Genomic DNA, 13,451 nt, shown 5'->3' on the forward strand with positions numbered 1-13,451 from the left:
GTGGTCAACCACACTGCAGAGTTGCAATGACTTTTTACAATAGCTGCAGCTTCTGAGCATTAGGAAAGTCAGGACGCGGTGATCATTTTGTATCAAGCCCTACAACTGGAAACGTTAGTGCAAATAAAAACTTCTGTTGGTTCCTTACCTTTATCAGCATTAAAAATTTAGCCAGAGCGAGCTGAGTTTGACCTTGGGCACAACAGCCTTTTCTTCATACAACTGAAACATTTGAAGGAATTAGTTTCAGCTTTGTGGCTAGGCCTGGTCTCTCCCATTTGGCTCTCTTGGGGCAGGTGAACAGACAGACAGACACATGTACACAGACACACACACACTCTCTTGCCTTACAGTGGAGCTTGAGGAGGAAAAACATGAAGAATAAGAGGATGGGATAGGACTTAGGAGAGGACATTATCTCCCAAAGACAACTGATCACACACTTGTTTTGCATGGAGAGATTCTAGTGACAGGTTTGTCGTGCTGGCTTATTATTCCGGTTTAAAGTGATGAATATTAATATAGCAAAGTTATAATTACTTCCATTTTTAATTTATCTAGGAAAGATGCTGCATACACAGTGTTTTAGATGTTAATTGTTTTTTACCAACAGATTGTTACAAGCAAAAGCAGAAATTTGGGTGATTATGGATACGAAAGGAAATTAACATTGAACATTCGTTCAGTGGGAGTTAATGATTCTGGAGAATTCACATGCCAAGCAGAAAACCCTTTCGGAAAAACCAATGCCACAGTAACCTTGAAAGCACTAGGTAAGTAGTTCTCGTAGGAATCTTAACATTTCTAAGAGCGGGATGTGGAAAGTGAGAACACTGGAGAGCCTTCCCTTCCATCTCTTTCCTTTCCCCAAATCTCAATGAGTGAAGTTGCTTTATTAAAAGGTTATTGCTGACTGGTACCATATGGGATAGCTCAGGAAGTGTTGTGGTGTGTATGACTACTTTAATTTCTATAACCCTTTGCACGTTATTAGAATGTGATATTAGAACAATCACCTAACAGTGTTTCCATCTCTCTGGTTTGTCTCATCCTTCCTGGTTTAATTTTAAATTTAATCCAGTCTTAATGAAGCAAGTAATTTACCTTTGCCTGGTACTATCCCTACACTTAAGTAATTTGGCAGCACAAGCACAAAGCGTATCTTTAATACCTGCCTTCCAAGCACAGGAAATTTTGCTGACATTGGCATGTCAGTGTTTTTTACGTAGACACTATATATGTACCTCTATTTAAAATAATGCTGTGAGGAACATTGAAGTGTGCATAGACAGCATGAAATTGTTCCGGAGCTCACCCCCCTGTTAAACTTACTATCCAGCACTTCCACAGGTTTTTGAATCCTGTCTCTTAACAGTGAGTGAACTGCCTCCGTCCTCTTGTTTAATAACAGACGCGCTTAGAGTCTCCTATATATTAACTTGGGTGACACACAGTGCCTTTTGAACTTTAAAGCTGCTGAAACCTGCTCATTTGATAAATGAAGGACAATTAAGGACATGTTCATATAGTTAATAAGATAATTCTGGAGAAGTTTGTGTAGTTGGCTACAACCGTTTCAGTTCTTTACCATTCAAGGGTGAGGTAACTGAGGGAAGTGTAGCCTTGGATCCTTTTTCCTTTTCAAATCTTGTTTTCTGCTGCACAGGAACTCCTGCAGCATTGCTTGTTTTGCTTTCCCTGGTAACTTAAAGAAAAAGGAAGTGTTTGACCTATGCAGGTCAGATTTTCAGCAGAGTGGCAGAGGTTTGAGTGCCCTTAACCTTGCATTCAAGGGAGTAGGGCTCATAACCCCCTCCTTTTTTTTACAGGAGAGACTAAATTCATATGTAAAAGAGTGAATCAGTGTGAAGTATGAAAGAAAATCTTTTCCCCAAGGAAAACAGTATGAAAGCTTTTATTATAAGAGGAGGGAAGTTCTTAATGACAGAAATTCTTAGGACTACTACATATGCAAATGTGGCTTTAAAAAGGATTGACTTTGGAAGGTCTGGGGACTAAAGTAAAGCACAGCATTATGAAAAATAGACAATAAAGTAACAGGTTTGTATTTAGTAAAGTGCAAAGTTTGTATTTAATAAAAAATGCTAGAGAAAAGCTGAAATCTTTCCTTTTTGAGATACGTTTTCTCCCCAACCTCTCAAATTTGACTTAAAATAAATTCTGTCTCCTGCATGCCTTTCACCATTCATTGTCAAACTGACTGTATTTTCCTGAACTGTGCCAGCTCCCAGGGTCCTGGGAAGTGGTGTATGACATGTACTGGAGAGATCCTGGGATTATATCAGATCCTAAATCAATGTGGCTTTAATGTTAGCCAAAAGGTTTACAAGAAAAAAATGAGTATTTTTTGTAAATTTCCTAACTACTTTTTTAAACAGTTTATCTAACTGTAAACAGTTTCTAGAACTGTATTTCAGGGACTGGTAGCAGAATCATAAAATTTTATTTACAAGTTCTTGGGTCTGATTTTGAATCTAGGCTGCATAGGGGTTCCTGTGTTTATACAGAAAATAGAAAAAAGCTCTGCAAAGGAACTAAAAATCTTCAGTTTCCGGATTTAAAACCATTTTCTCTTTTCTAATGATGGAGAGCATTTTAGAGTGTACCTGCCTCCTGTGAGTTTACTTCATCCTTTCTTCTCCAAAGCATCTGTCAAGTGCTCTGGCAGCTCCATATGCTTTCACCAAGCCCCACTGGCTCTGGTTTTCCCAAGCTCAGGTGCCCAGCTGGCCACAGCAGTTTGATTACTAGAAAGTGGGAAGAAGCAGAGATCGGAGATTGACTTTTGGTCTAAATTCAAGCTCTCTCAGTAAATGTGTTTCCTTGTAATTGCAATCTGCCTGTCAAACCGATAATTCCCATATGAATTTGTGTAATAGGACTGAAAAATTTGTCTTTTCAAAGTGAATAATCCTGAAGCTGATGAGTTTATTAATGAAATTAAAACCACTGCAGTAAGGATACTGCTCCACATGATATTTTGGAAAGGAACTGCACAATGATAAATACAATCTGCCAAATAAAAGATTAAGACCCAGCAGTAGATGAACAGAAATGCCTTAGTTTTAAGACAGTTGGTATCCAGGCCTGTGGACTTAGCACATTTTTCTCTAATTACAGTTTTTAATGGCTTCATTTGTAATGTCATTCTTAATTACACTTGACAAAGAAACCTTAAATACTCTAGTATATTGTCATAAATGATCAATTTATCTTGCTTTTTTCGTAGTGTTTCTTTTGTACCAGCCAGTTAGTGACTCTGATTTTTAGAAAAATATAAATACTTGAGTAGAATCAAACATGTGCTTGCATTTTTCCAAAAGCAAATCAAGGGTATTTATCACCAGAAGATGGAATTATTTCTGTTAAGGCACTTAAGGCTGCTTTAAGTCCTGTGCCTCATTGCTATATATATAGCTAGTGGCCTTGGTTTTGGCAGGTGAGAGCTCAAGTTCTGCTTTGTAGATAAGGTTTCCTGTTTCACAGTTGGATGTTTGATCACTGATCTTGAAGTAGTCTAACTGTGGTTAGAGTACTGACAGTGTTCTAAATGGTTCTGAAATTGTTTTTCTTCTCTTCTTATGGCCATCAGCTAAAGGATTTGTCCGTTTGTTTGCAACAATGAATACCACAATAGATATAAATGCAGGACAAAATGGAAATTTAACAGTTGAATATGAGGCATATCCAAAACCGAAGGAAGAAGTCTGGATGTACATGAACGAAACGTTACAGAATTCATCAGACCATTATGTCAAGTTCAAGACTGTGGGCAATAACAGGTAATATAAATGACTGTAAGTGCTATTGATTTCACTCTGGAACTAGAGTGTGCTCTGGAAAGAGGAAAGTGGAGATGGCGAGAAAATTGTGATTATAAAACACCTTGTAGTACACGTGGCTTACCACGGTAATGTGGTACTTAGTTGCTGGCTGGGATTAAACCACGACACACGTGTGTCCTGGGTTATGTATCTGGGTTCCCTGCTCAGTGAGAAAAGGAGCAGGTGGTGGTGCGTGCTCAGGGTCTGAGCCTGGTGCTGAGCTGTCACTTGGGCACACATCTGGATGTTAGAAGTGGCAAAACCTTTGGACGTTGTAGTGCAAGGGCAGTCGTAATGCAGAAGTGTCTGCATGGACAGTGTGTGCAGAAGAAGACTGTGCGCTAGTAAGTCACACAGCTTCCATGTAGCAGTTGCCTGTTCACCGCAAGTTGTGAGCATCAGTAATGCTTAATTTTTCTTTACAGTTATACAAGTGAACTTCACCTTACCCGATTAAAAGGAACAGAAGGAGGCATTTACACATTTTTTGTGTCCAATTCTGATGCCAGCTCCTCTGTAACATTTAATGTCTATGTGAAAAGTAAGTAAAGTGAACAGTTTGAAATATTTCATTATCACAGTCATTGTATTTTATACAACATAATGTATGCACAAGATGTCACAGTGTGGTTCAGCATATGAGAGGCTTTCTGAGGTGAAGCACATGCTGGAAAACTATTTAAAAGTCAAGATACAAAAGTACAGAGTACTTACACAAATCGACCTACTATCCAGCGTGACCTTACATTGTACTGAACATATTCCAGAGGTTACCAGCTAGGTGCTTTATCCAGGAAAAAAACTGTAGCACCTGGAAACGCAATCTCAAAAATAACCCTGTATCATAAACCTTTGATAATTTGAGGTGAAGCAGGGTATACAGGGTTATAGTTGGCATTTTTGACAGCCAAGTTAAGCTATTAACTGTCTTTAATTTGTTTGAGTTGGATGTAGAGTTTGAAAGTTTGTCAGGAGAATTATTCACTTGTGCCTTTGGCATCTAAATACCTCTGTATAATAATATAGATCACCATTGTTTTAGAGAAATTTGCATAACTTTCCAAATACTTGTGCTGTTATCTTTGGGACATGCTTGTTAAAAAAGAGCACTGGTCTCAGTTCCAAACAGCGTTCTTCAGGACAAAAGCTAAACTTCAAAATGAATTCAATGAAACCTTCAGGAAATCCTGTCCTTCTTAGAAGAGCCATCCTATTAGAGCATTTCATACTCTCAGCAGACAGATATTGGCAGCTACTAAAGGCCATGCTTAAGGAAAATTAAGCCAGGAGGGAACTGCTGGCAAACTGGAGAAACTAAGGTGTGGTAGACTATGATGCCTTCAAGCCCAGCAGGAGGAACTGTATAGAAAGTAAGTAAATGTGCTGCGAATACAGTTATGTGTGCTGCTCTGTTTTAGCAGCAATGTGTCCTTTTCCAGGCATAGGTATGCAGAGGACTGTTGAGACAAATGCACAAAATCCTAGATATTAATTTCTGAATTCTCATTTATCACTGAAGTTCAGCATTTGTAGTGTCACGATTAGCAATGCCATACTTTGGGTCTAGAAATGTCTTCTTGGGCTCCTTTCAGAACACGGCATTTCTTCCTTTATCTGTGAATGTTGTCATTTGTATTCTTGTGCCTTTTTCGTTTCCTAGCTGTGATTTCTGAGGTGAAGCCCCTGGTGACCTCAGATGTCCTTTGTCTCTGTGGATGAGTGTGGTTTACTGTCACGAGGGATAATTCTACTATTTTACAGATGAGCAGAGCAAATTGTTGAGCCAGAAGTTTAATTTCTGGGAAGCAATGGAAGAAATTGCAGGTTGCCAGTGGAACTGTCAGTTCACATGAGCGTCAGTTCACTGGATGATGTTTTCTGACTTGCAGCATCATACGTGCGCTTGGAGCAAGGGGCTGTTCATGGTCCTCCCAGCTCTCCCAGGCTCTGCAGGCTGCTTGGGAGCAGTCTAGGCAGAAGAACTAAAACCAAAAAACAACCCACAATTTTGTCACCATCAGGTGTCAGTTCTTGGTGCAGAGCTCCATGTTGCCACTTCTGAGAAACATGCTACTTGATAAAAGCTGAAAACCCATGTGGATCATGGTTGGGAAACCAGACTAGGAAGAGCATGGTGAAGCAGGATGGCCAAGGCAAGAGGGAGCATAGACAGTTTAGTTCTTAATGGCTTATCCATACAACCAGTAGTGTTCAAGTCTTCTTTCCTCTTGCTTCAACTAGTGGTCTTGTAAGTAGTAAAATCAGTCTTGGGATGCAATGAGGGCATTTAGGCAGTCTCATAAAGCTCACATTACCATGCACTGTGGCCTTGGGTTGACTGCAGCCATTGCCCAAGCATGACACACTTGACTCAAAAAGCGTTTCTTTTGGCATTTTGACTAAGCTCCTGCAAATATATTTTTGTTTTGAAAAGAGGAGATGAAATAGATTGATCCTTCTAGGGGTTTGTTTTTAAGACAAATAACCTGTTTTCAGTGGCTTGTAAAATGCTCATCATTTAGGTATGAAACACAAACTGCATGACAACATACCATATTATTTGACATAGCAGAGTAACTGCCAAAGGTGAGTCATGCGTGGGTGGGCAGATCCTGATCTAATGGTGTGTCCTGACCTGACATTGTCGTCAGCAAGGATTTTGCATAAATTGCTGGGATGTAGCTCGTGATGTTTACACGTCTGGCTTGGGCAAGTAATCAGCAGAAAGTAATCAAACAGGTAAAACAGGATTCATAATCAGGAGAATGTCTTCACATAAACAAAAATCAATGCTGAAGCATTTGCTGAAAGGCTTCATGTACAGAAGACCCAGTGCAGAAATACTTGCCTTGGATTTGAACATTTAGCAATTGCATATGCTAATCTGAAACAATACTAAATTGCTTTAAAAAAAAAAAGTAGTAGTAATTCATAGTAAATGTGACATAAAGTAAGTAAGGAAGGAGCTCTGAAATTAGGAGGCAAAAAGAAAATTACAACTTGACAAGCAGCATGCTGAACTGAGTTACAATTAAGAAATTGTAGAAATCTCCAGAGTGGCAAGGTACAGTGCGTATAGCAATTAGTAGAGGAATCTTTCAGGTAGTATCTGAGTTTAGTGCAAAATAATTTCTGGGTTTAATTATAGTCAACAAAATATTATCTATGCGGTTGGGGCTCATGCTGCAAAGAGAAAACTGGTCGTGGTGTTATAGATCACATGAAGCCAAGCTCAGTGGTTTTCCTGTCATTAGACTATGCAGTAAACAAATGAGGAGTCACTGTGATGTTATGAAAAGATTTGTTCCAACCCAGAAAACGTAGCTTCAGGAGGAGATCCCTCTCTCTTTGGCTGCGCTAACAGACAATACCTATTAAGTGTTACTTTGTAGACATACACTTTGTTAACAATGAAGAAAAGGAAATTGGTAATAGAAAGCAATTAAATGCACATTGTTATTGTACAGAGCGTTGAATTAAAATAGGACTGAACTCTTATAAATCATATTTGATATATTCAGAGTCCACATTAATAAAAGCTGAAAAGCTGTTAATAAACGTAGTGAAATTAGAAGTTTTAAGACATCTGATGACTGATTATGGAAGGCAATATGCAATATCCCAAGCAGTGTAATGAAACATTAAATATTTAAAGGGTTAAAGCCAAAACAGCAAACAAAGTCTAGTCATTAAGAGCCTGTCTGACACCAGGGGTAATTAGGAAGTGAAAGTTATAAAATCTAGCACAGTAAAATCTCTTTTAAAAGAAGATGCTCAGTGACAACTTGGCATCTGTTTGCAAAACTCATTCTGTCTTTGCTCCAGCATCACCTGGAGCACCTACGCTGGTGGGTGAGGAAGATGCTCTGGATGCCAGAAAAGGGGTACAGGTGCTGACACATGTGGGTGGCCTGAGCCGGCAAACAGGGACCAGGGGCACAGTGACCAGGCATGGCAGTAGCAGCCACCTCAGTCCCCTTGGGTACTGGCTGAGGGGGGGCTCTTTGCTGCCGCAAGTGAAACACACCCAAGTGAAACGCATCCCTTAACTTCTCTGAGCCAGGGAGTCTTGGGAGCCCTCCATGCTGGTGGGGGGAGGCTGATCAGGCCAAAGCACTTCATCAGGCATATCACTGGTAGAGCTGCTCTCTGGTCAGCTGTTCTTATGCTGCTGCAGCTCTGCTTCTCATGGCCCCAGGGCAGGACCACTCTGCCCAGGCTGCTGGATGCGTTAACCCTGCGCAGCCTGTTGTCACCCTCCATTGCTGCAGAGTGGACTTGTGGCCATGTAGACGGCTTTTATTGCACGAGGTTTTTACTAACGTGGACATTTTTGTTTCATCACTCAAAGTCAGATGATGGTAGATGCAGCCCAACTCTGGCACGATATTTTTTCTGGGGCTTAATGTTCATATTCCTCTTATATTTGACTTTTCATTTCTCTCATTTCTTGAGTTACACTGTGTTGTAATGTTGCCTAAAAAATTGCATACACCTAAACAAATTGCACAAGGGTAGTAGATTAGCGAATTACAATTTTGCAATCCAACCATTTTGATACGAGTTTTGAAATGTGAGTTACGTGTATTCCATGAACACTGAGGTTGAGTGAGATGCTGTGTGCTCTCAAAAAGTTCCTCACCAAATGAGTAATGCTGAAAATCCATCTCAACATTTTGCAACAATGTTTGGTTCTTGGTCATTTGCATAAAACACAACATGCGGATTTAGAAATGAAAGAACATTTGGTTCCTGTAGCGTGAGTCATGAGGAGATGCTATGTGATTGAGAATATACGTGTGCTTTATTGCCTCTAATTTAATCAGCAAGTAGAATATTCATTAAAAACTAACACTGTGCAGTCTTTGTACGTGGATTTTATCTGAAATATATCTGCATTTTCCCACTGTAGTCTATGTAGCTTCACTACTTTCTAGAATATTAGAAGTTCATTTTACATTTCTGTAAAGTATTAACTGATAATGAACTCTTAACTTGTACCTGTCAGGTGAGCAGCATCATTGGCAGTATAGTATGGTTTTTCCATTAACTTCTTTTTGGGTGATTTTGCAAGGAATCTAAGGTAGTTATGGGAAATAAGGCGTCTAATTCAAGTTTCACCAAGAAAACCATCTTGCTGTGTTGGTGGTACCCTTGTTTGAAGCCTATGACATTACACTTATGACTCTAAAGTCTGTCTGATTGCTCTGGTTTCCTGCCATACCTGAAACAGTAGCTCCTGAACTGACTGCAGGACATGGCAGGAGGCATTGTCTGGCTGGGTTGCTTTCTAAACTACCAAAGCAATCACAAATTATCATTTGGAAAGCTAATATATTCAGCCAAATATTAGCTTCCTCTATGTGCAATGTTTCAGAGAGTCAGACAGTCGGGCGTTTCAGTAGCAGTATCATAGAGAGACATATGTCCTCTGTGGGGATGGGGAGGTCTGCACTGGTTGCCTTGCACTGTAGTTCCTTTTCTGGCTGCGGTGGTAATACTTAATACGCAGGGCAGATGTAAGAGGGATGTGGTTTGACAGATTTAGTATGCTTATAACTGTGAAGAAACTGTCCTTTTTAGAGGCACATAAAGTCACGCTGTGCAGGGATGAGAACTGCAGTGTTGTTCCAAACACACACTTCTTTGGGTTATCTAAGCTTTGCTGGTTTAGGATCTTCCATCAAACCAAATACTTGGTGAAGGTAAGGTATTCTTCTGAAATCCAGCCCAAGCATACAGTGTAAGAACTGATATTTTCACAGATGGTCAGTGCTAGCAGGACACCATTTCAGACCCTGAGACCCTTGAACATGCAAAGCTCTGTTCACCTGAGGAGTTCGACAGACGATGATGCACATAAATTGCTGGGGTGAAGAGCAAATGGGAGTGCAAATTCTGTGTTCCCCTGATGTGTGACTCTCGTTTTTGTTTATTGCAGCAAAACCGGAGATTCTCACTCTGGATATACTTAGCAATGGTATTCTCCAGTGTGTAGCAGCTGGATTCCCAGCCCCTACCATATACTGGTATTTTTGCCCAGGAACTGAGCAGAGGTGAGTTAAGTTAACCAGTGTCTCCAAAGGTTATTCTAGATACAATACACCCAATTTATAATTAAAAATTAAGAACATAAAATGACTCAGTAACAGTTATGTTCAAATGTTGCATCACTGTTTTCATAATTTTTGTCATTGCATTATTTGCAGTCGTTTGCGGGAAGGCAGGGGTATGTTTCATTATTCCCCTTTGCATTCCATCCTTGAAAGGGGAATAACCAGCATTTTCTGCTGCGGAAAAGTAAAAGCCAAACTTTGTCTCTGCTGCAGGCTCGCTAAGGTTTATATTGATTTGCCCCCAGATGACACACATTCTGTATGCAATTTCACAGAGTGACAGATAGAGAATCACTTGTGAATATGGCTGTTATCTTTTGTTTTATTGTGTAATGATATAATTTTTCAAGACATAAAGTAATTAGATTTCTATTCACATGAAGCATATGACAAGTAAACAAGTCCAGAGTTGTTATGAATAAAACCTGATGTCTAGTTACCATGTTTCTAAAACAATTGTAGAGTTTCACTGTGAAGTGAGCATCTGTGGAGCATGTTTAAAGGTTTTGGTTGACTTCCACCGTGGTTGTAGATCTTGTACTAGCAAGTCATGGGTCTCCCACCTGCATAATTTGTTTTATGCCTGAAACAATTATTATTTCCTTAATTTTTTTTTAAATAGCACTTTTTTTTATCTTAACTGTGTGCTCATGTAGTAAATATGTGACATATGAAGGGGAGGCAGCATCTTGAGAGAACAGAACTCGCTATTTTCTGGCTGCATATAAGCTTGATGGTGTTGTATGTACATCATGGATTTTTTTGTTAGGGAAAGTTTTCAAGAGTAGGTAATAGACCACAGCTGCTCAAAGCTGAAGTTGGAGATGCAGATTAAATGGTACAAAACCCATAACGAGCTTACAGACCTGTAGGTATCTCTAGCCAAAAGCAAATTCAAAGACCTCATGGTGTCCATTTGGGTCAGGCTTGGTGTATGTATCCATTTCTCCCATTACATTGAAGACAGTGAGATATTGTGAGTAGGCTAAGTTTTGAGGATAGGATCTTCAGATGAACCCCTTTGCAGAGCAGTGTTGTTTAGTTATTTCATGGTCTGGCAGTGATTGTCTGCCTCAACAGCAGGACCTGTCATCCATTCCAGGTAGCAATCCGTGGCAGGTAACTGTCAGTATTGTTTCTCCCAGGTGTTTTGATTCACCAACAATATCCCCCATGGATGTCAAAATCAGTTACACAAATTCATCAGTGCCATCATTTGAACGAATCCTGGTTGAAAGCACCATTAACGCCAGCATGTTCAGGAGCACCGGCACCGTGTGTTGCGAGGCTTCCAGCAATGGGGACAGGAGCTCTGCTTTCTTCAACTTTGCTATTAAAGGTAATGGCTGGAGTGAATGAGACCATAAAACGTGGGTGCCGTTTAGCTCTTTCTGTAAGAGGATTTTAAGTGGTTTACCTTTGCCATAAGAAAGTTTACAGTACTGTGGCTGAGCATATGATAACGCTACTTGTTCTGCCTGTCAAAGCATTGCTTTAATTTTTCAATGAATATTGTGGTATTGTCTCTTTATGGCTCCAGATCTGCAGTGCAGTAGATAGCTGGTTTTCTTCTGTCTGTGCAGCAGAGGGACAACCACTTCTTTACATAGGCTTTTTACAGCATTACACTGGCTTTTCCCCCTCTCTCTCCCTTTTCTTTTCCTGTTGTCTGTTTTGACTATTTAGGCCATCACTTTCAAGGAAAGACTGCATTTTTTTTGCTTTTACAATGTCTCAGGAAAAATGCAGTCCTGAACTTGCCTGGAGCCTAAGGGCTATGCTGTTGTAAAAGAAGTAACAACAACATACTGCAAAAGGGCTTATGAGTTTTGTAGCAGTATTTGTGGGTCTGTGGGGGAAAAAAAAGCACTAGAACATAGATGACTCAAAATGTGTTTGTAAATCTGTGCTCTTCTTTGCAAAATCAAATGTTCTGCTGCTTCTTTTTTCTGTTACACCCAGATATAACATATAAACAAATAAGCCAGATTTGGGGCAGATGGGTTTTACTGGAATGGTATTCCTTTGCTACTTGGCACAACCTCTACTTGTACAGACTGTGCTGTAGACATCATACTGGGAGGGGCAGGAGCAAAAAAGAGAAGGAATTAGGACTTCAGAAGAAAGCTTCTTTCTTGAACCTAACTTGACTGAGATCATGCAAACCCCTTGCCTTAATTGATCTTGGTGTTATGTCTCCTGAATTGATGAAGCAGAGACTCCCAATGCAACAAACTGGATGGTTTCTTTGCCAGCTCTGATCCCCACAGATATACCTGTAGCATATCTGGGAAAGTCAGAACCCCAAACTGTGTTTCACAAGGAAGAACTAAGGAAAGGTTTTCACCTGCATCTTTTTAATACAGTTTTTCTTGTTCAGTATTTAAGCAGAATTTTCTCTTGTTTCTTTCCAGAACAAATCCGTACCCATACCCTTTTCACCCCTTTACTAATCGCATTTGGAGTTGCTGCAGGACTGATGTGCATCATAGTCATGATCCTGGTGTACATATACTTGCAGGTAAAATCAGAAGCCACTCTGCCTGAGTCACGAAAGTGTGTGAGCTGCCTGTGGAGGCTTTGGTAGTGACAGCCATTCTCTTTCTTTTCCAGAAACCCAAATACGAAGTTCAGTGGAAAGTTGTTGAAGAAATAAATGGAAACAACTATGTTTACATAGACCCAACGCAACTTCCTTATGATCACAAATGGGAATTTCCTAGAAACCGGTTGAGTTTTGGTTAGTTTAGATTTATTTAACTTCATCTGCAAGGTGAAACCTTCAGGTCTCATATGAGACTGGTCAAGCACAGCAGGGCTTTGTCCAAAAGAAGTCCAATAATGCAAATAGTGATAACTGCTCATACTTAACCTTGGGACAAAAGCCAAGCAGGCATATCTACAATAAATTCCTATTCCTTGATAATCATAAAATAAAATGTTGAACCCTTCAGGAAGAAGTGCCCTAAGGTGTTACAGAATCTTTTGTTTTGCTTTATTAGGTAAAACCCTTGGTGCTGGAGCTTTTGGAAAAGTTGTTGAAGCCACTGCTTATGGTCTATTTAAATCTGATGCTGCTATGACAGTAGCAGTAAAGATGTTGAAAAGTAAGTTGCTCTAATATACTGTACAATTTTTTCTTGCTTCCTTCTGGTCAGTATGTTACGTACTGAACGTTGTGCTTTTTTTTGCAGCAAGTGCCCATTTAACAGAAAGAGAAGCCTTGATGTCAGAGCTTAAAGTGCTGAGTTACCTTGGAAACCACATTAATATCGTGAATCTGCTTGGAGCTTGCACTATTGGAGGTGGGGTTATCAACAGATTATTGATTATTTCTGTTCCTTTTTTATTGCCAGAAGCAGGAACCTTGTGAAGAAGAAGCCAGCGCTGCTAAGTATAGAAATCTTAAATACATTTCTTGCTTAGGCAGGTTGCAGGTCATCGTGATTATCACCTGTGAATTTCTGAATCTAGATTTTAGGCTTATGCT

General features: G+C 39.8%; 1 protein-coding gene across 1 annotated transcript in view; it reads left to right on the forward strand.

Annotated features, from left to right (window-relative positions):
* The window catches only part of KIT (KIT proto-oncogene, receptor tyrosine kinase), a 57,356-nt gene that overhangs the window by 28,539 nt on the left and 15,366 nt on the right, over nucleotides 1-13,451 (forward strand). The window contains exons 5-13 of the mRNA XM_074822564.1: nucleotides 614-773; nucleotides 3,614-3,803; nucleotides 4,271-4,386; nucleotides 9,787-9,901; nucleotides 11,107-11,300; nucleotides 12,376-12,482; nucleotides 12,575-12,701; nucleotides 12,964-13,068; nucleotides 13,156-13,266. Of these exons, the coding sequence (XP_074678665.1) occupies nucleotides 614-773; nucleotides 3,614-3,803; nucleotides 4,271-4,386; nucleotides 9,787-9,901; nucleotides 11,107-11,300; nucleotides 12,376-12,482; nucleotides 12,575-12,701; nucleotides 12,964-13,068; nucleotides 13,156-13,266 (1,225 nt within the window). The remainder of the gene's footprint in view (nucleotides 1-613; nucleotides 774-3,613; nucleotides 3,804-4,270; nucleotides 4,387-9,786; nucleotides 9,902-11,106; nucleotides 11,301-12,375; nucleotides 12,483-12,574; nucleotides 12,702-12,963; nucleotides 13,069-13,155; nucleotides 13,267-13,451) is intronic.

This window comes from Strix aluco, chromosome 4 (assembly GCF_031877795.1).
Source record: "Strix aluco isolate bStrAlu1 chromosome 4, bStrAlu1.hap1, whole genome shotgun sequence".
NCBI classification, from domain to species: domain Eukaryota; kingdom Metazoa; phylum Chordata; class Aves; order Strigiformes; family Strigidae; genus Strix; species Strix aluco.